The 23533-nt window shown below is 36.7% G+C and overlaps 1 protein-coding gene across 5 annotated transcripts in view; it reads left to right on the forward strand.

The window, feature by feature from the left end:
* The window catches only part of whrna (whirlin a), a 249633-nt gene that overhangs the window by 197713 nt on the left and 28387 nt on the right, over positions 1-23533 (forward strand). For 3 of the 5 annotated variants that reach the window (XM_038268325.1, XM_038268329.1, XM_038268326.1), the window contains exons 4-7: positions 1180-1463; positions 8672-8708; positions 20309-20521; positions 20713-20934. In XM_038268325.1, the coding sequence (XP_038124253.1) occupies positions 1180-1463; positions 8672-8708; positions 20309-20521; positions 20713-20934 (756 nt within the window). The remainder of the gene's footprint in view (positions 1-1179; positions 1464-8671; positions 8709-20308; positions 20522-20712; positions 20935-23533) is intronic. The other 2 variants (XM_038268328.1, XM_038268327.1) reach the window with 1 other exon arrangement.

Consider the following 23533-nt stretch of genomic DNA (forward strand, 5'->3'; position numbering starts at 1 on the left):
CAGGGACAGCAGGCCCTATTTACAACCAGAGCATCTCTTTTCCTCTCTTCAGCTCGGTGTACTTTTCTACTCCCAAAATATGAATTTATATCATGAGCTCATTCGACCGCTGAATATTTTAGTGACAAATGTAATTACCATCCCGCTACATCCATGCATAAAGGCTGTGCTGTGATCAGACTGAGCACAACTGCAGCATCTCAGCAGAGCTAATCTACAACCCAGGGATAAAGGAGGAGTAGGAGGTTTGGTTTGCAGGTATTTATAATCTGAAAAACAAATAAGCTGCCATTTATGTGCCTTCAGTTTTCTTGCAGCGATATAGTTTTTCCAGTTGAGCTCAAATGATGAATGCAGGGAGGATATGTGCAGGTAAGGTCATGTCCAACCATGTGGTAAACAATCAGTTTCTTGTTAGGTAAGAAAAACAGGATAAAATGTTTCTGCAGATAAACAAATTAAGGTCGTCTTTAAAGGTGACCCTTACTTTGACCTTTGGTCATAACGCAATCCAAGCAAGTTTATTTTCTAGGCAATGTTTCTGTCCTCTTGGATTCATTATAGGCCTTTCTCATCACATTTTAATTTTCCTGTTATTGTTTTCTTGGATTTTATTGCTGCTTCATTTGGGAATCTGAAATACTTTCCCTTCCATGGACTAATCTGCTGGGAGCAAATGGGATTTAGAGATGGAAATATCTAGAAAATCATTCACTCAAAGATGAGATCACATCCGTTGCTCACTGGCTGTAGGAAACTAGAAATTTGTGACTGAAAACTCTGAGATTAGTTGTTCTTAGAGCAGAAATATAGGAGCCATTTTCCTTCAGAGCAGATAAGAGCCCCTGTTTCACCTTGTTGGAGGCTGCAGCTACAGAACAGAACCATCACTGGAAACTGAAGGTGCATTTCAAGGTTGTTTTTAGTATGAACGTTATTACTCTTCCTCTGCAGCCTGAACTCTTTCATCTAAAGTTAAATTACCTTTGAGAGCCTTTTCAGCTGCATGTGAAGTAGTTCTTGAACCAGTTGGTGAGCAGAGCACACTTTAGTCCTAATTATCACCGCTCGCTGACCAAACTAACCGAACCCCAGCTGCTGCTCACTCTGAGTCATTAAACAATGTACAAACCTCCACCTCTCTCTAACCTCTGACCTCTGAACCCGTGCATGTGGCAGTCTCTGCCTGCTCCACCCTCACCGCCTCGCTCAGCCCCTCCCACCACGCCTCTCTTTTCCACTCCTTCCCCGCAGGTCGGCGACCAGATCTTGGAGGTGAACGGCCACAACTTCCTGAGCATCCCGCACGACGAGGCCGTCAGGGTCCTTAAGTCTTCGCGGCACCTCATGATGACTGTGAAAGACGTTGGACGCCTGCCGCACGCCAGGACGGTGGTGGGGGAGACCAAGTGGATTGCCAGCTCGCAGATTGGCGAGAGCTCCGCCAATAGCAGCCTGGCGAGGTGAGCCTCCATGTAAAAGTCTGAAGCAAAGAGATGTGTAAGGATGGCAGATAGATTTTTAAAATCCCTCCCATCTGAAAAAAGTAGACTCTGAGAATAGATGTCAAATAGCTAATAAATTAAACCATCAAACAAGAACAGGAGCTAAAATTGGGTCTGGTTTTCAACACTTCTGATTGAATTAATTAAAATTTAGGGGTTACCCTGCGGAAAATTTAATAAACTTCACTGTTTAATGAGATGATCTCTGCAAAAGAGATGATTTCAAGTAGTCAATGTTTTATCTCATTTATCTTTTGCCTGCTTATGTTGCGTTGATCCTATTTCTGTGATATTTTAGGCCAGTTTTCTCCCCTCCTCACTTATTTGTTGACATGCAAGTTAATCTCAATAAATTAGGATACAATCAATACGTTTTTATGAATCAGGGATTAAGTTTAAAAATGCAGCTTTATTGATTCATTTAAGATTTATTTCTGTTTCTATTTTTATAAGTTGAGGATCTTTGTGAGTTTAATGGCTTGTAGTTCAGGAAACACAGAATTCATGTTCAAAAGCCCCTTTAATATCACATATTCAGTTATTTTTTTTTTTTATACCACCAAATCAAAACATGTGTGATCTATGGAAAACCAACTGATTGCATCCAGTCATTCATCATGCAGGATCCTCTCCATTTGGATGAGCATGTGGTTGCGTCTAAAGCAGTTCCTCACACTAGGCATGCATGCAGCGACGATGGAATAGAAAAAATTTAAGGAAAAACCTTGGTGTTAGCAGCCTTCTGAGCCCGATTTAGGGTTAAACGAGACAGAAGGAGAAAAAAATTAATACTTTCTATGTTAGAAAAGGTAACTTAAACTCATAGGTGTCACTGACTAGAAGAGAAACATTTCAGCAGACCTGCTATGAGTCAGTTTTCATGCCATAAGGAATGAAGGAGAGCACATACAGTTAGTTGCAGTAAAAGCTGAGCCCATAGCTACTTCTAGGAGGGAAACAGGAGTAAGCACTGAAAAACAGGCCAAACTCTATGGTGAAGTATTGGTGCTACTGTACATTTAAGCTTATTTGCACTCAGCAGTGCATTCGTCCTGGACTGCCTGCTACTGATCTAATCAATAAGAAGCTGGCACCAGTAACTACTGAACAGTGCTGCCAAATGAGATGCTGGAGCCAGTGCCTGAGTAGAGAATATTCGCCTGCCTTAGCTGAGAATGATGATTAGCATGCCTAGACTGGTGCTAAGAGTTGCAGAGTTAACATCTGAGCTGACTTAACTGTTGATAAAAACCCCTTAGACCAAAAAAATATTGCACTTTTAAACTTTATTCTGGACTTTCCTTCTACAGTTCAGTTGCATCATTAATCAAACTAAGATATTCTAATTTATAAAAAAGCAACTTGATTCTTTATTTTATGAATGTGATCTGTTAAAGCTTTATTTTTTTAATGAACATTTCTGTTTTGATGTCAGAAGTCAATGTAACACTTTTAGCTCAAAAAAAGAAGGCCATTAAGGCTACATTCAAAATGCAAGTCATAGTCTACAAAAAGGTTTATAATCAGCTTTGTTCAACTGTATTAAAAGTAATATTAAAATGAAACTGAATTAAAAGAAATACCACTGGACCCAGATAATATTGTAAAAGAAGTGCTGTGTCCTGAGTTTTACAAATACACCAATGACAGCAGACAAAAATGTGGGTCAAGTCACAAAAAACAGCATAACCCAGAGTCCGCAGTCATGCTTTTAATCACTGATGCTCTGTGGCAGTAATTATGAGAACTGAGCAGCAGAGTTAAAAAATAAGGGGTGCAAAATGAATTAAATAAATTAATGAACGAATTGCCATCATAATCATCGTCAATAACTTTATTAATAAAGAATTTGACACCAGCTACAGATGAAACAAAGTATTAAGCATTAAAAGCAATAAAAGAAGGGATAAGATTGTAATATTATGCACACAATAATGAATCACAAAACTCTTTATCTCTCTTTAGACTATAAAATAACGGGTCAAAAACTATACCAGTACAGATTAGACTCTCTAGGACACACCCCCTCCTCATTTGCATAATGAGACAGAAATGCATACAGAAATGTAACAAGGACAGACAGAAATAAATAGCGGCAAAGAAAACCTAGGGTAAAAAAATACAAAGGAAGAATAAAACAGACAAAAATATTATAACATGCACATAAATAAATACTTAAAAATATAACTAATTAAAAAATAAAGTTGAAGATTATAAAGGACAAAAAGGTTAATATTACAAAGGCAAATACAAAAAGAAGCCAATTAAAAGAGTTATATACATTAATGCCACACTGTAAAATTTAATTTCTACCTACATTTATTTGTTTATTTAATTTTTGGTGGCAATTAATTGTTCATTGAGCATTTATTTATTTCTGTATTTATTTTTAAATATGGCAGAGTTGGTCCTCCATACATCAAATCTCAATGGAGTTAAAGGGCCAGTGAGTTAAAAAAAAAAAAAATAATAATTAACCCAGGGGTGATTAAACGCCTCAGGGCAGCTGACTGTGACACACACCACTAGAACTTTTCCTGGCTTAAAACCTAATAACACTAAGAATAAGGAAACCATGGCAAGTGATAGAAGCAGAAGAAACAAATAAATATTGTTTATTGGTGGTTATTGATATTCTTTCTTGGAACAGGATATTTTGATATCATAAGCTTTTTTCTTTTATGGTGCAACGGGTAAATTGATTAAGCAAATAAAAATGTCCTTTTTAGCATGAGAGGTGCCTAACGGTTTAACATCTGCACTGGAAAAACTATCTAGAAATAAGTAAAAAAAATGTCTTATATTAAGTGTATTTATCCTTAATTTGAGCAGGTAAATGAGACAGTTTGCGAACGGAATGAGTATTTTTACTCTTAAAATAAGATAATTAGATGAGATGCACTCAAAATAAGACAATGCAATTGTGTTTTCTTACCTTTTGTTTTCTTCCATTTGCATAATGTCTCTTTCACCTTCTCAATCCAAGAACAAATGCACTTATTTTAAGACAAAATGATTTATCTAGATTTCATTTTTCCCAGTGTGATCCTTCTGTGACTCTGACAGCCTTTTCTACTAAAGTGACCTTAAATGTCGGCTAAGACATTTTTTTTATGTATTGCTCCCAGATTTATTTAGATTTTCTACCCCTCAAAGATTTGCTGCTTTATTTGTAAAACATGGAACTAATCTGTTATGCAGTCATAAGCAAGATCATTTTATCTAGCATCGTTCCATTTGTTTCTCATCTTCCTAATTTAAAGCAATGCTTAAATCAATAACAGCACATAACTAAGAGTAGATTTTTCGTCCTTAAGCAACACCTGTGTTGGAAATAGGGACGCGACCTTAAAGTATGTCTGTTTACCATATTTAGCTCATTTAAAAATCAGATCCTTGTGGCGCCCTCAACTTCCTCTCTATTCAGCATCGAGATCAAATGTATTTATTTAGCACATTTCCAACATCTCTAGCTGCTTTACAAGCAAGATGGTCATATGTTAAAAGAAAAGCCTCACAGTGAAAATAAAATAAAAAGGATAAACATCAAAAAGGAAAACGACTCAACAGCTGCTAAAACAAACAAAATAGCTAGAAGCATAAAAGATATAATGAGGGATACGATAAAAAGAACAACAATATGAAACAAGAACTTAAAAACTAAACATTTAGGTCCTCTTGAACTAAAGGCCAGTTCATTTAAAAGTTATTTAAAATTCTCCAGAGGTTGTTTACTGTGAAGATGCAGGCTATTCCAGAGTCTAAGAGAGAAATAAGTTTAGAGCTGGAAATAAACAGCATTAATTGAGCTTAAGGCTTTTTTCAGAGCAGAGATCAGTTCAGATAGGTAGGAGGAAGGGAGAATAAATACACATTTAAAAACTAAAAGTATAATTATTACTGGAGTGATGGGCTAATTTGTTTTCTTACCAGTCAGTTAACAGCTTGCAGCATTTTGTACCATTTGGAGGTGGAGAATAGAGGACTGGTCCAACTCAAAGTACTGGAAGTTATGATTCTGGTCCAATCTGCAGGTAACAAAGAAGTGAAAAACATTGTCAAACTCATCCAACTTCATTTATTTACCGTATTTTCACGACCATAAGGCGCACCGTACTAAAAGGCGCAGTCTCAGTTATGTGTGCCATTACTGTATTTAACACACACATAAGGCGCACCGGATTATAGGGCGCAGATTTTATATACCGGTACATGTCCTCTACTACGTTTAAATACCTCTACTGCGTATTTAAAAATAGAGCGGGAGCAAAACTGAGTATGTTTGTGCTTTATTCATGTATTTATTACAAAGTATTAATCAAACCTGGGAGCTGGCCGTGAGACAGACACATAGCATGATGATACAGAGCGCTGTGATCACTCCTCTGAAAAAGTTTATTGACGCATAAATTAACTGAAAATGCAGAAATCTGCCGGCAGAATATGTTCGCTTTTATTATCCTGGTGCCTGCAGTTTAGATTATTTAGATGAAAAACACCTACCAGCTGCCGCGGTGAACCACGAGGAGGCGACCCGGCCAGAGGCTGCTGATGAATGGGATTCCTACTGACAGCGCTGGTATGTTGGGGTCTGAGCGGCTCCGACAGAAATGATATTAGAAGGCACTTAAAAACATATTAAAACTACTTTATTCCCACTGATCACAGCAAATATAGCTGCAAGGCAAAGAAAGGATAGAGTAGCTCCGCCCAATGCGCGTCAGACACACTTTTGCACCGCGCAGTCAGAGCAGCAAAGCGTCAGAACTAACTGGTACAAGCAGCAAAAATTAAGCAGCAGACGCGTGAATGTTGCCTTACTTTGAATGGCCGGTTCACACCGATGTCGAGCGGTTGAAGTTCCTTTGTCAGACCTCCCGGAATAACAGCAAGCACAGCGTTCATTTGTTTTACCTTGTTTTTCCACATCGGCTGTGAGATGGGCACGCATGGAGTCACAGATTAACAGCGATGGTGATGCGTGGAAAAAAAAACACCTGGTCTCCTCACATTCACCTCCCTCAGCCACTCTGTCATCATCTCCACAATGAGGAGATGAGGAGTTCTGCATAAAGCACATACCTGTTCTTTTATACACAATACACGCCCACACTTCCCCCTTTAACGTTCTCATGGTGGTCTCAACAACGTCCGCAGTAACAACACACATAGGGCGCACCGCACTAGAGGGCGCGCCGCACATTTTGAGGGAAAAAAAGACGTTTATATGCGCCTTATAGTCGTGAAAATACGGTACTTGCCAAGTTCAATAAATTAAGTTAGCCAAACATAATTGAGTTACTTGTTACTGACTCACTTAATTGAAGATGGAGTTGCATTTTCTTATTAGAGTGAAAAGAAGAAAATCCTTCTTTTGTTTTCATTTAATTCCAAAAAGTTTAGGAACAACTGCTTTTTAACATCTTTAAAGCAGCACAGTCGGAGCTTAAATGATATTTTCCCTGCTTTTAGGGGCAGATAAAGCTGAAGGTCATCATTGAACCAATAGAATGAAAGGTTATACCCTGAAAACATGGATCCCATAGGCAACATGTACAGTGCAAACAAGGCTGGATGTAAAAAATGGAGCCCTGTGGCACAACATAACTTGGAGGGGCTATTTCCAAACTGCAGGGATTCATGTTAGCATAAAAAGTATTTTTTTAAAGAGATGTGAACAAAATGTGCCTTATGAGAAGGAAGTGAATAGGTGCTGACGGTTCAAACAATGAAAGAGCAGCTGGGCTGCCAGAATCCAAAAAGAATATCATTAAAACCTCTTAAGAGAGCTGTCTGGGTGCTATGAAGTGATTTAAAATCAGATTGACACTTTTCTGAGATTTGATTTAGATCAAGGTGGGCCTGCAACTGTAGGAAGTCTTTCTTCTAAAAGAAAGGAAATCTTTGAGAAAACCCTAAAATGCAAGTTTTAGGAAAATTTATTAAAATACGAGAAACTCTTAAATATCAGCTGGTTAAATTGAAAGCCTACAGATTGTTTAAGATATTAAAAGAAAGAGTGAATATGTTTTACTCTTAACTTGTCACTGGCGGTCATTTATATTGGAGATTTGACCAAATGCTTAATATTTTACCCCAAACAGACGTCTGAAAATAATAATGCAAATCTAATATAAGTCATTTAACCTCTTGAAGAAAGTTAAAGGTGTTCTGTTTTTGACTGGGCTACGAATGGAGTGAGAAAAATGCCTTGAAGACTTTTTATATTTCCTGCAGCAGTGCCTCTCTAAACGTCAGTTTCTGCCAAATTTCAAAGACACGAAAGCTCTGATGAAGACTTAAAATAGGAAGCACTGTGCATTTATGAGCCTGTGATGGATGAGAAATGGATTACAAAAGATGAAAAGCTGCCATTCAAGATATTTGAAATGTACTTTTCTTCCTAAGTTTTAAAATATGTGCATGGAAAGCAGCAGCAGGTTAAGCTTTGCTGAACTTTTGTGCAATTATAGCAGAGTAACAATAAGAGGTAAAAAAAAAATGTTTTACTTAATATGGTGAATATTTTATAGCTTCATTAACTTGCATTATTTATTTTTTTTTATTATTTTCATGGTAGGTTTTATCTTTCTGAACAGAAATGTTATGATATGCAAATATTGATAAAACTGACTTAAAATTTTATTTTATTCCATGTAGTTTAATAAAAAGATTGGACATTGGACTCAATCAAAATATAAGCCTAAAATAAAGACTGAAATGGAAAATAATGAAGCTGCCATTCCTGCTAATTGAAATATTATTTTCATCTTAATAAAAAAAAAAAAGGGCTTTAACTGAAATTAAGTTAGTTAGATTTAATTTTGCCATTTAGGATGACAGAATACATTTTAAGTCTTGCATTTTTTGCTGATTTTACATAATATTTTTTATCATTAAAGGTCATTTCTATGAGTAATTCGAGCAAATAGGTGGAATAAAAGTTATTTAAAATGTGATCATCTCTCTGTTAGAATTTCAATCTTACTGTCTTTTCAGGCAAACAATGATTTTGAAAAATATCATTTTTAACTGGTGATTTTGTTTGGAAAGGTTGTTTCTTTTATCGTAATGATGATTAAACACCTTTCAAACATAGAAAAAGAGTATTAGGCAGATTTCAGGTTTCTCTCTGTGATCAATGTTTGCCCTTTGTTTTTCTGTAGCTTCTCTGTGGACCAAGGAGCTTCTGCAGCAGGAAAGGTGAGATTTGTCTTTATGTCTATAAAATTGTCATATCTGTAAAATCTCTCTCGCTGTCTCTCTAAACATCATATTAAAATCCACAGACGATTTCATTCCCGCATCTCTTTTATTCTTACACAATACCACTGAAAACCACAAAATGTTAGCTCTGCTGCTGTCATTTTTTGCATAAAGCAGGATAATAGCAAGTAGAACACTCCATTTTTTCATAGTCTGCATCCCAGAAATGTTTTCTTCACCTCCACACTGAACCAAGTCAGGAGACACAGCAGATTTAAATATCTGCCTTGTTAGAGCACACTTTGTTTGGATTGCTGTGCCACTTTTGTTAGAGACAGCAGAGGGAGGGGATGTGAAGGGAAAGACGATGGAGGTCACCGTGATGGAATGACCCATAAATAAAACGGTTTTACTCAAAACAGTGGCTCATGGATTGCTGGTTGATTTTTGATCAATAAAAAAGATGAAAACATAAGTAAAGATGGATGGATAATGGATGGATGGATGGATGGATGGATGGATGGATGGGCGGTTGGATTGATGGATGGATGGATGGATGGATAATGGATGGATGGATGGATGGATCAGCGGATGGGCGGTTGGATTGATGGATGGATGGATGGATGGGCGGTTGGATTGATGGATGGATGGATGGATGGATAATGGATGGATGGATGGATGGATGGATGGATGGATGGATGGATGGATGGATGGATGGATGGATGGGCGGTTGGATTGATGGATGGATGGATGGATGGATGGATAATGGATGGATGGATTGATGGATGGATAATGGATGGATGGATGAAAGGATGATGGAAGGTCAATCCTGTGCCACAAATTTCCACCCCATCATTGCTCCACCACCATGCTTATCATTAGGTATTTGTCTTGAAACCTGTTTTCTTCTGTTTGTTTGTTTGTTTTGTCCTTTCCACACATGCCTTTACATTTGCCCAACCTGTACATAAGATTGGCTTTCTAATAATTACTGCAGTTGCCTCTACAGGCCTGAGTCGGATTTGTGTTACTGTGTCGTGCTGCGCTCTCTCGTTTGCCTGGCTACTTTATTGCAAAGAGAGAACAGGGGTGATGGTTTCTTTAGTTGGATCACAAAAGTCCCGCTACAACTTCCCCTAAAACCCCGTCACAGACTCATCACAGTTTTAAATTTCTACTCAAGACCACGAAAGTGACTCTTTTGTAGTGAAACAAAAAGGCCAAATTTGAGTCTTATCACTGAATGGATAAAAACTAGTAAATATTAGGGAAGCTTTCTATAAGAAGGGGAGCTGAGATCCTACCTGGGAATGACTCTCTGTTCGCTATAAATGTAAGATGCTCAATTAGAAAATTACTTCAGAATTTATAACTTTCTTATCGAAGAATAAATTAGTCCTCTAAATGAAAGAGCTTTTTTTTTTTTTTTTACAGGCTTATAACTTTACCTTTGAGTTATCTGTCCAGTTAACGAGCCATAGACGTGCAGCCTAGCCACCTTCTCCACCTTTAGTTACCAATGAAAACTGGCCTCAGATTAAATATGTAGTTATTAAGATGATAAAATAGAAAATATAAACTGGACTCATTTCATGCATATATAAGATACTACATCACATTAAAAAAAAATCAGCTCAGACATCCTGGATGGTTGTTGACCAAACACTGCGTAAAAAGCACTTTATTGTGCTGAATTAGGGCTTATAGGCCCACTAGGAATTTAACAATTAAAAGGTGTGGTCATGTTCTCCAAATTTCACCTTTTTTACTCTCAACATGGAGTTTCAGAGGTTGCTGCTGCATAACAAAATAAACATACCCTAAAGGTGTCACTGATTAGCTCGGCAGTACTACCACTTTCTTTCTTGAATGACTTTGGCTGTGACTTTGTGCAGAAAATGTGCAGGAATGTCTAAAAAGCAGGAAAGTTGGAAGCGACAGTAGCTGACGGCAGCGAAGAAGAAGGTGAGAGGGAGAGTTCACTTGTTATTACGGGGATTCTGATGGACAGCTCAGGTCTAGCCAAGCAGAAAGGCAACATGGCAATGCTGTAGGAGAGACCAAGGGATGATGGATGCGTTGGGAGGCTTGTAAACTGATGGTTTATAGGTTAAAGCAATTTGCTTTACATTTACTGATTATACACATTAAACAAATGTAACCTTTTTCGATTAACCGACAGCACAGATGATGTTTTGAGGTTAGGTTGACTTTCTCGCTTAAAATTATGTTAAAACTATTTTTCCAAGATCAGATATCCGAAGAGGCACAGAGGGGAAATCCAAATCGAAGTCGGGAGAAAGATCCAGGTTCAGTCCACAGTTAGAAACCAGCAGGAGTCCATACACGGATCAGAACAGGTTCAGCAGACTCAAAGGTCAGAGGGCAGAACTAGTCAGGCAATTAAAATACAAATGGGTACCTTGGAGAACTCTCACTAAAGACTACAAATGATCTGGTAGTGATGACTGGGAGCAAGCAGCTTAAATAGAGGCAGGAGCAGATGGATAAGATGAACAGTGATTAGAAACCGGGCAGAGCTAGGCAGGTGAATGGAATGAACCATTAAGACAGTCATCAGTGCCAAGAACGCGACAATACCGGCATCAAAAATGTTGCATGACTGCACACTCATGTGATTCAGGTACAGTAGCCGCTTAAAAAAAAGATTTTTCACTACTAGCAATCCAATTTGGATTGGATGAGATCATATTGAAAATAATGTATTCAAAATCTTGAGAATCAGAACCAGATCAATTCTTGAAAATTGAATCCATACCCAGCCTACCAACAAGCCAGTATGACTATTGCCATAAACATGGCAAAACATTCTGGAAAGCATCCTGTACAGCTCGATTTTATAAACGGGAAAAACGGAGTTAGTGGAAACAGGTTGGAACGAAACAGATAACAGATTTGACCAAAAAAATAAAAAAATATTTGCTTTATTAAAAGCCCTTGGAGCAGGCAGTTGTTGAGGTTTTTAAACGTATATGCAGCTCGTTCTTTATTATCATGATTTATTAGAACATATCTCTATTGTGACCTCAATCTAGACTGTTATGGTTACAGAGAAGCACTCTTGCATTATGGGTAATTCTGACACAGCATAAACTCCTCCCTAAAGCTTTGGGAATGAACTGGTAAGTTTAAGACCATAGACCATAGAGTCCAATCCTTCCAATACTGAAAAGCTTACTATTGACTACACAGTCAGTTCAGGTTGAAGGAAAAAAAAAAATCATGAAACAAAGCAAGAGTTACAAGAATCGTATTAGATAATTAAAGAAATATATAATAATTATAATCCAAACCTCAAAAAGAAAAGTGACTACACAGGATCAGATTCTTTCTTAGGCATAAAAAATGACAATATTCCTTGCATAAACATTCCTCTGACCCTTTGGTATTGTCCAGTCTCTTACTGTGTTGTAGCCTTAGACAAATTTGGCAGTGATCTTCTGTCCCCCCCTTGTTCCTTTTTTACAACTACCTCAGAGCAGTCCACATTTCAGGAGGAGGTTTGGAGGTGTGAAATTGTTTAACATCTTGGCAATCTTGTAAACAATTACTCTGGGTGTTATGCAAAGTGAATGATTTGGTAACAAGAAGAAAAATCGTATCAGTTTACTGTTTGAAAGACATTAATTTAAAAGGGAGGAGTGAAGAAGAAGCCTGTGGTGTGTGTTTACAGAAGAGCTATTCATCTTTCCAGATGACAAGACCCTCCTACACAAAGCCAGATCCATAAAGAAACATTTTCCTTGATTGGTGGGAAAGAGCAAAACTGGATCACCACCAAAATCTTAAAGACGGAGCAGAACACAAACACTGACGGCGGCTATTATCTCCTTCCAGCTCCGTTTGTGATGCTGTAAAAGTTTCAAGTTGTCTTTGAATCCACATGTTTTCTTTTATGTCCTGTATAGCTGCAGCTTCAGTTTCTGTCAAGCTGCTAAATACTGTACAACCGTCGGCTGTGTGTTGGAATCCGGAAGATTTTGACACCATAAAGTCTGTTTTGCAAACAACACGATGAGGAAAAACTGAAATGCTACCATTTTCATGAAGAAGCTTAGGATGAGCTATCGCAGCTGCGGTTCATTCCACGGAAGAGGCCGCTCTGTGCTAGCATGATGGAGCGAGTCTAGGGGCATTAGGAGGGGAAGATATATAGCGTGAGGGTTTGGGGGCTTAGCAGAAAGGAGGAAAGCGATAACTCAAGGCTCTGCAGCTTCTCCATGTGCGTCAGGCAGTCGACCCCCACTGCTAACCTCTCACAACATCAGCATCCTTAGCATCAATATTTAGTTCCAAAATGCGGGTAAATGCACTGCTTAGGCAAGCATCGAGGTCTCTGTCTTCCTCAGTGCTGTCCGCAGATCCAGCATCCACTTCCTCCCCGTCTCCCTCCTTTTATTGCAGCCTAAAGGCCAAGGCAGACAGATAAGCTAATTAATTAAGTATAGGTCAAACAGCAATTTTCAATCATTAGTTTTTCCCTGAATGCATTTGGGAGCCGATCGGGAGCAAATGAATGTTGTTTGAGAGACAGCTTTAGAGCAAATAATGAGGAGAAAGTTTTTCAATATTAGTTCCTGGAGTTTTTTCTTTTCTTTTTTTTTTTTTTTTTTTTTAACATCACCCTGTTTCGGAATAACATCCAGATTTTAAGAAATTGAGAGTCCTGGTCGTAATCATTATGATTACTCATGAATGGTGACAACATTAACTGTATCATAGCAAAAACTGAAAAGCATGGTGCTTGAATGCTCATGAAGATCAAGAAACTTTCTGAGGAAAAAAGTCAATTTAGAATTTGAATATATTACCAGCTTTTATAAACAGATTGACTTTTTTAATAGTATAAAGTCCCCATTGTACACTAAAAATATGAGTTTGTCTCATTCTTCTTATTGGTCTCAAGGCAAAAACAAGTCAAAAATATCCCACAGTATGATACCTCCATCACTATGCTTCCCTATGGGAGTGGCTCCTCCTCAAGTAGTGAGTTTGTTTCTACTCACATTAATTCAGTTAATCGCTTTAACTCTAAATCAAAGGTTTCTATGGGAAAGAACAACAGTCTGAAAAGAAATGTAAAAAATAAAGACAAGAAATATAAGTTGGTACTAAAAGAAAATTATTATTAAATTTTACAATAAAATATTAAATAATCAATTAAAATAAAAGCAGTTGTAAAGCAAATAACTTTAAATTGACAAATAGATACATTATATTATATATGTTTTACTCCCTTGTATTTTTTTATTTTTTTTATTTCTTATTTTATTTTTTTTATTCATTTTTATTTATTTTTATATTCCTAATGCACCTTTTCCTCCTTGTTTGCACCTTCTTTAATTACTATATCAATATATGACCAGTGAATTTCTCCGCTGTGAGATCAATAAAGCTCATCTAATCTAATCTATTCAAAATATAAAATTAAATGTTTATTTAAAGTAGAGTTAAATGATTCCAAAAGTAATCTTTGCTGTTGGTGTGCTGGCTTTGATTATCAATAATTGATTAATGGTTGATAACTGGCTTCAGTCCAGGCAGTCAGCAGGAGCACAGTAAGAAATAAAGGTGAAATATTTCAAAGCATAACTCATTACTACCTCAGCCAAATAAAAACCGCAAGAAGCACATTGGAGCCGGGTTAGATTCATACCCATTATCAAAGTAATTTTACATCTGTGTTCACTTGCTCATTTTCCAGATAACAAGTCCAAAGCGGCTTTGTGATGAAGAAAAAGAAGATCTTACTATCTTTTTTTAGAGATATGTTATATTTAGTGATTATTTTGTTATCCACAAACATTTTAATCTTATATGCTTGGTTTTAGACCTGTGCTAATAACGTATGTCTATTTTTTTTCTTTTCCAAAAATTGAAAGATTTTGGACTTCAAATGCTCAAATAATTTTATCTATTTAGAATCATTATTTCTATCTGCTGATGTGTTCTGGTAGAACCTCCAGGTTACCTCTTACAAACTCATGACGACTCCTATGCAGAAAATAAAGACTGAAATGTAAATATATATTACGGGGGGCAGTCTGAGCTGAAAGTATGATGGACCATATAAGCCATAAATAGTACTGCAACTCTCATATACTGAACATACATTTTATCTCTTAAATATATATATATTTAATCCTTCACATACCAATATTTTTATTTCTTTAAGAAAAAACTCCTGTACTCTTCTTGTCTCACATATACTTGCTACTCTTACATATACATTCTTCTCTTAATTACAAATATACAGTGTTTTAAATGAGATGTTTGTATGACACAGGGAGTTCTTACTTAAATCTGTAAAATACATGAGTTCAGCAGAGCACACACTAGAGTTAGCAATAAAAGCTGCCTTAGACCTACCTGCTATAACCAAGAATGTTGCTGCAGCAAAAATGTATGTTAGTAACGGAGAATGTCTGCATGTTGGAGTAGAAAATAAGTGTGTGAGAGTATAAAGTTTTTTTATAAGTCAAAAAATACATTTATATGTACGAAAGAGGATTAGAGCCACTGAAAAAAAAAAGTTAACTGATTTTTAAATTTTATTTCAGTTTAGTATGGGAAAAAAGTCAGAATTCTGACTTTAATCTCAGAATTCTGACTCTTTTTTTAGAATTCTGACTTTAATCTCAGAATTCTGACAATAAAAAAGTCATAATTCTGAGAAAAAAGTCGGAATTCTGAGATTAAAGTCGGAATTCTGAGATTAAAGTCAAAATTCTAAAAAAAGAGTCAGAATTCTGAGATTAAAGTCAGAATTCTGACTCTTTTTTTAGAATTCTGACTTTAATCTCAGAATTCTGACAATAAAAAAAGTCATAATTCTGAGAAAAAAGTCGGAATTCTGAGATTAAAGTCAAAATTCTGAGAAAAAAGTTGGAATTCTGAGATTAAAGTCGGAATTCTGAGAAAAGGTAGGAATTCTGAAATTAAAGTCCGAATTCCGAGATTAAAGTCAGAATTCTGAGAAAAAAGTCAAAATTCTGAGAAAAAAGTCAGAATTCTGAGAAAAAAGTCAAAATTCTGAGAAAAAAGTCGGAATTCTGAGATTAAAGTCGGAATTCTGAGATTAAAGTCAAAATTCTGAGAAAAAAGTTAGAATTCTGAGATTAAAGTCGGAATTCTGAGAAAAGGTAGGAATTCTGAGAAAAAAGTCAAAATTCTGAGAAAAAAGTCAGAATTCTGAGAAAAAAGTCAAAATTCTGAGAAAAAAGTCGGTATTCTGAGATTAAAGTCAAAATTCTGAGAAAAAAGTCAGAATCTTTAGAAAAAAGTCAAAATTCTGAGAAAAAAGTCAGAATTCTGAGAAAAAAGTCGGAATTCGGAGAAAAAAGTCGGAATTCTGAGATTAAAGTCGGAATTCTGAGAAAAAGGTCGGAATTCTGAAATTAAAGTCGGAATTCCGAGATTAAAGTCAGAATTCTGAGAAAAGTCAAAATTCTGAGAAAAAAGTCAGAATTCTGAGAAAAAAGTCAAAATTCTGAGAAAAAAGACAGGATTCTGAGAAAAAAGTCAGAATTCTGAGATTAAAGTCAGAATTCTGAGATTAAAGTCAGAATTCTGAGAAAAAAGTCAGAATTCTGAGATTAAAGTTAGAATTCTGAGATTAAAGTCGGAATTCTGAGAAAAGGTAGGAATTCTGAAATTAAAGTCCGAATTCCGAGATTAAAGTCAGAATTCTGAGAAAAAAGTCAAAATTCTGAGAAAAAAGTCAGAATTCTGAGAAAAAAGTCAAAATTCTGAGAAAAAAGTCGGAATTCTGAGATTAAAGTCAGAATTCTGAGATTAAAGTCAAAATTCTGAGAAAAAAGTCAGAATTCTGAGAAAAAAGTCAAAATTCTGAGAAAAAAGTCAGAATTCTGAGAAAAAAGTCGGAATTCTGAGAAAAAAGTCGGAATTCTGAGATTAAAGTCGGAATTCTGAGAAAAAGGTCGGAATTCTGAAATTAAAGTCGGAATTCCGAGATTAAAGTCAGAATTCTGAGAAAAGTCAAAATTCTGAGAAAAAAGTCAGAATTCTGAGAAAAAAGTCAAAATTCTGAGAAAAAAGACAGGATTCTGAGAAAAAAGTCAGAATTCTGAGATTAAAGTCAGAATTCTGAGATTAAAGTCAGAATTCTGAGAAAAAATTCAGAATTCTGAGATTAAAGTCAAAATTCTGAGAAAAAAGTCAGAATTCTGAGAAAAAAGTCAAAATTCTGAGAAAAAAGTCAGAATTCTGAGAAAAAAGTCAGAATTCTGTGAAAAAAGTCGGAATTCTGAGATTAAAGTCGGAATTCTGAGATTAAAGTCAGAATTCTGAGAAAAAAAAGTTAGAATTCTGACTTTTTTCCAATACTAAATTGAAACAAAATTTTAAAATTAGTAAAGTTTTTTCTTTCCATTGGCCCTAATCCTCTTCCGTATTTATGAGAGAAGAATACGCAAAATATACTCTTAAGCTTCTTAATTAATTAATTAATTCAATTTCCTACTATTTTATTAATTCACTCAGATGCAGTTATCTTTTAACTCTATAAAGTCTATAAAAACATCCCAGATGACATTTGCGTATTTGGAGTTTTTTTTTTATGAATGATACGTGGTTATCTCTACAAAAGAGCAGGTTTAAAATGTCAGCTATCAGTCATTTGATAACAGAATTAATTGTGAATTGAGATTATTTAAAGGTTATTGTCTGCCCTGCCACTTTTCATCCTTCGAAAAGCCTTCTTTGAGCTTTAAACAATCATTTATTTGTTTGTTTTTTTTTGAAGCATGAAAGAAGTGAGCTGATTTGCAAAAAAAAAAAAAAAAAATGTTCCGCCTTTTGAGAAAGAGTAAGGAAACGCTGCTCTTTTACATCAAGAAGAGTCAGCTAACTGGCTTGGTGCCTTCCTTCAGTGCTGTTCCTGGCATGCCCAACCAGAATGAAGCCCAGGGGAAAACACAACTAAACACATGCTGGAGGGACTTTTATTTCCCCCTGCCGGCCTGGGGACGACAGAGAGGGAAGTTGTAGGAAAGTTTATCTAAATATACTGCAGCACTGCAGAGAATACAAATGATGGAAAAAGTTGCCAGACAATATAACCTTAAGGAACCCCACAGTTGATCTTTGTTTGCTCAAGTTGCCATATCTACAATGCAGCAACCAGGCTCTTTAAATAAAGTTTGTTGAAATACCGAGGTCTAGAAACGCCAACAGGACGGTTTTAGTCACTGTTCAAATCATAAATCATGATAATAATCACATCACACAGATTTCATAGTGACACCCCTTGCCTTGTATACAAAGAGGTATTATTTGTTTGCATTCTGATGGCTTATTTGACATTGAGCGGTCTGGACTTTAAGCGCAGTGATGGAGTGGATCGTTTAAATAAAATGTGCACTGAATTAAAAACCGCACTCTTACGGAAAAAGTGTCTCAGATCCTAGCAGGTAAGATTGTCTATTCCAGTTGAGTGACAAATATTTTTTAAGCTCCTCCAGTGGTCAGTCTGCTTGATAATCTGACAGCAGTAGGCCTCTCACATTCTTTGTGTGGTCCCGTCGCCTCGCTCCACTGCGCCCTTGAGTTAAGTAACCGTAGCACGGATCCTTTAGAGGAATTCTGGTGGTAAGCACTCCAGTTATTAGGATTCAGGCGGCGCAGTGGCTCAATTCACCTTGGGCATGTCAAATTTTTTGGCTCTGCTCAAACAGGGAAGCTGCAACAACCACAGCTGATAATAGCGACAGTTGGGTGTGAGCAGAGGTTGAAGATGAGCTGGAAAGGAGAAAGCAGAGGCGGAGGAGGTGGGAGGGAGCCCAGTCGTGCACGGGGCCCATTTTCGTCTTTTGTTTGCATCTCCACAAACAGGGTCAGGCAAAGACCCCGAAGCTTCCACTTTGAAGTGCTGTCTTTGATTAAGGAGTTAATTAAAGAATAGCTGCTTGGAGGCGAAGAGATAACGGAAAGGGAAACAAGACGCAGACAGAGGAGGGAGAAAGGGGAGCAGATATGGAGCTGTGAAGTGATATTGACAGCTTAGAAGTTTCTGGATGACAGAGAAGCCATCTGGCACAATGCTGACAGCTGCAACGAGAAAAAAAACCCTGATACCCACATGTGTGAACATCACAGCTTCTGTTCAGCAGCGAGCGGCAACCAGAAACTAATGATAATGAAAGAGGGTTGAAAAACAGGAAGAAAGAACTGTAAGGGTAATTTATGCATTTAAGATGGAAGTGCTGTCTCAGGGCTAGCTGGTGAAATCTGTCATTTTTTTCATGCTATGTTTCATTATTTCCTGCTGTAGTTCCCATCTTCAGCTCTTTGGCTCACTTTACATCCAGTCATTCTTTTTCTATTCCTTCTGCATTCATTGTTGATTTGTCACTTTTTTAAGTTGTTGCATCTTTAATGCAAAACTTCATCTGTGTCTGAAAATGAATTATCTATATATCTTTTAGAAAATAACAGTTTACAGTTCTAAATGTCTTGTATACACCAAAACAACAATCAAATTTTCTTCATAAATGAAATGAAACCAAAGCCCTGCAATGAATGGTGTTTATCTAGAGGACATTTAACACCTTTTAAGGAAGCAATATCAATATTACAAACCAATCTTAATGCACACAGCAAATTACACATTGCATTTCTGCTTTAAACTGAAGTTGCGAATATAATTTTTATTTTGGTTGAAATATGATCATTTATAATGAGATAAATTAATTTCCATCTGCTTTATATTTTTAAGTTTGTTTATGATGCATCCTTTTTTAGTTTTTATTTCTCTTTGCATATTTATGGTCATTAGCTGGCTATTTATGTAGTACTGGCTCAAGGGCTTCTTGAAAGTCCTGTTTATTTGTTTCTTAAACTGTTTAAAATGTTTTTCTGCAGATTTCAGTGAAACGGTTTCACTGATATTTTTTTCTTATTTCTCAATTTTTTTTTTTTTTTGTATTTTGTATTTATTTTTTCCCATAAAGTCCGTCTTTTAGGAGACAAAATGAAATCTTTAATTTACTTTTTTTTCTTTTGAATAAATTTTTTTGTTTCGCACAATGGTACATTTTGATTATGCCAGTGGTGAATGTTAGCAGTCCCATTGAAAACATCTCTTGTCTTCTGTTGTCTCTTTTTTCTTCCTTTTTATGAGGTATAAAAGACATTTTGGGCACTTTTGTCTAAGTTGTGCCAAAATGACAGCTCCACCTGGCACCCTGCGCACTAACACATTAGTGGAATACATATTCTCTATCTGACTCAGTTCAAATTGTATGGCACATGTAGTCAAGGAGATAAATGATCAAATCTTTTTACCATGTATTTAGAAATAAATGTGATCAAAAAACAAATCAGGTACAGAAACATTTATTTTGTTTCTTACTTTTAGACGGGTATCAACAGCTTGTTTTAACACCCAATAACTGTGAAGGTTTTCCTGATATATTTCACTCTTTATTTCCAGGAGAAAATTACTTTTCAGCCCTTTCAGGGCTTAACAGAGAAAAAAAGATTTTCACAAATGTTAATAACTAAATGAAAACATCAACATAATACCTTTATGTTCTGCTTTCTTCCTGTGATCTCAGCCTGGGTTTTATAAAGGAGTGGCAGGGTCGCAGGTGACCCTGTCCAGTCTGGTCAACCAATCCCGTGCCATGCTGGAGGAGCAGGCACGCCACCTGCTGACTGAGGCCGAACGTCAGACAATGAGCTACTATGTGGAGGAGTATAGGGACGGGCACATCGGGATTGAGCAGCTGGTCATGGCGCTGTTCGAGCTGCTAAACACGCATGCAAAGGTGAGTTAGAAGCATAGAAACTAAAAGAAAAATCAATATACAACCGGCACTTTGAGCTGCAGCTTCCTGGGTTTTAATGAGATTTAAAACTGTAGGTTTTTGGGTTGTTTTATCAGCTGAGATTTTTATCTCCATGTTTTTTTAAAGCTATAAAACTCACTCCATATGTCTACTTTTCTCCTCTTTCCCAGTTTTCCCTTCTGTCAGAGGTGCGAGGCCTTGTCACCCCGCAAGATCTGGAGCGCTTTGATGGGATGGTGCTCCGGCGGGAGATTCAGGCCCTCAAAGCTCGACAGGGGACCACAGGGGCCACAAACATGCAGCCGGACTGTCTCTCCATGGTGTCGTATCCGGACACGCTGACATCATCGTCAGCCAGCTTCATGACCAACACGACGCTCAGCTCTGCACGGGTAGGCCAGCTTTACATCTGACACACAAATATCTTTTTCTTGTGCTTTTCTGTTTTCTGCTCCCAAACGACAAGACATTATGGAATCTTTTAAAGCAATCTGAATTAGTAGTTGTCAGAGTTTTCTTTGGATTATTAGGGATTATTTTCTTCATTATTTTTACCATCTGATCTTTAAACTATTTAGATTTAAAATACTATTTAATTTAATAAATGGTCCAACAAAGAAGAATTGATTTTAAATAGTTTAGGTTCATTGTTGTCATCAGTCAAACAAATACACACAATTTGTTCCAATTTGTTTGTTTGAACTGGAAAAAAAAAAAAAAAAAACAATGACACAGTCTGGAAATGTCAGCTTGAACCATTAAATCAGCATATCATTTGATTAAAAGGAAATGATAAAAAAAAAAAACAATCTTTTAGAGTAATAGGAAGTTACCTGATAAACTCACCTTTGATCTTTATGGGAAATCTGCAGTAAACACCAGCGTTTTCAGTCCTAAATTAAAAGAGCGATACGCTTCTACACATCTCAGAGTTTTAGCAAACAGACTAAAAAGACTATAAAATGATCTAAATTATGTTGTTTTACAGGACAGTTTTTTTTAAGATTTTATTGTTTTCAGCAGAGATCTGGTGTGAGTCAGGACCAGGCTTGGACTGGTAATCTGTGATAACCGAGCATTTGCCCGGTGGAACGATCCTAATTTCCGCGTGCGAGGGCCGGCCCTCCTTAAATCATACCAACCCCAACACTTACTCTCCAACTGAAGCTCCTACCTGTGATAGAAAATAACTAAAGGAACTCGAGAAGTAATATAATGATAACTACCTAAATGATGCATGCAGAATATATAGCCCTTCCTTGTCATGCACATCCTTGTGACAGTTGGCATATGGTTTAATTTTTTTATGTCTTCAAACTGTAAAATCCTTGAAGCAAACTAAATTATAATAAAACTAAAATGCTTTATTTAAACCAAACTAGAATGTTCCTCTTATATTTGGCGAATTTATGTTCAAATATTTAGCAAAAATATGTTGCGGTGCAAGATGGGGTTGTGCATCTAAAGGCTAACGTTTCCCGTCTAACGTGCATTGTTGCCAGGTTGGGATGTTTCCCAATCTGGCAGTTTAAGATGGCCATCTGTGGGTAAAAAAAAAAAAAATCTTTAGATTCATGGCCTAAAAGATCAATAGACTTTGGTTCAAATTGGGTGAGAAATTGTATATCCAAGGCTGCAAAATGTAAGTCAGTGACATCTGGCAACCGTGCTGATGTGGTGAGTGGGGACGTTTTACAACCAAAGCCAGTGAAACCGCATTATAGAAGTCTTGGTGATGGTTGTCATGTGATGCTTGAAGATAGATCGGTTTATCCACAATGTGTATTCATATTGTGTTTCACATTTGAGACGCACGTGTTTGACTGTGCTTCTATTTTTTTTTTTTTTTTCGGGGGTTGGGGGTCCATAAGTGGTCCATAAAAGTGCCAGGGCCGAAAATCGTTCAGAGTCCAAGCCTGGTCATGACTCTTGTGACAGTCTTTATAATAATGGTGTTATAACCCCTGAGGTATTTCTTCTATTTTTATAAAACTCTGGTATATTTCTCCTTTAATCTGCATGATTTATGAAGAGCCTAATGTGTGGAAATGATCAGACCTATATTGAAAGCAGCAGCTAGGTTTATGTTGCAAGTTCGAGCAAAAGTTTTTGGGATGGGATCGATTAAACAAACTTATATCTTTAGGAAGTTAACAGGCTGCAGTTCTCATTATTGCAGTCAAAATAGTTTTAACTGTAAATACTGCATAAAAATTTTTAGTAATTCCACATCTTGCTCTGCCGAACCCTCTTACCATCGACCTGTTATTCCAGTTGTTGTCTTTAAAATGTGTGTTCACAATGAACTATAAACAAAGCTCTGAGCCATTGTCATCCTCATCCTGTCCTTTGACAAGTGAAGCAGACATAATGGAAGAGTCCTGTGAAGCTTTGATGAGACCTCCACTGCCCTGGATAGAGTGTCCAACAACCCCCTTCACTTTTTCAGATTTATATAAAGAGACAGGCATAGAAATGCAATCAGAACACACGTACAAACACCAACATGCACAGAAAAGGTGGCATAACAATACTGTACAGTAAATAGTGTTATGGTGTTTGTCAAGTGCATAATTTCATACATATTTGCATCTAAATGACATATAATACAAAGATGAGCAGATAATATAAAGTTGAACTAACTATAATCACCTTGTGTGAGGAACAGCCGTTCGTTTATTGGATTCTGCAGCCATAAAACCAGTCAAATCGGTGACAAACTCCTCTAATAAATGATAAGCCACTCTGTAAGTTTTATTGTTACGCAACTTAAAAAATGTATTCTGTTTTGAAGCATTCTGAACATTAGTTGGTGAGAAAAACTACTGTTAACACTGTTTACTCGCCGGTGTACAAACTCTTACTTTTACGCAGGGGAGACCTGCTGATTACCCAGAGGGTTTATGGAGTCATATCGGGGGGAAAAAAATACGGTCGCATATCCACTTGTCAGACATTTTACTGGTTATGTATCAGTGGTTTTAGATGTAG

The sequence above is a fragment of the Cyprinodon tularosa genome, unplaced genomic scaffold, assembly GCF_016077235.1.
Source record: "Cyprinodon tularosa strain WSP-4 unplaced genomic scaffold, ASM1607723v1 ctg7, whole genome shotgun sequence".
Lineage (NCBI taxonomy): Eukaryota > Metazoa > Chordata > Actinopteri > Cyprinodontiformes > Cyprinodontidae > Cyprinodon > Cyprinodon tularosa.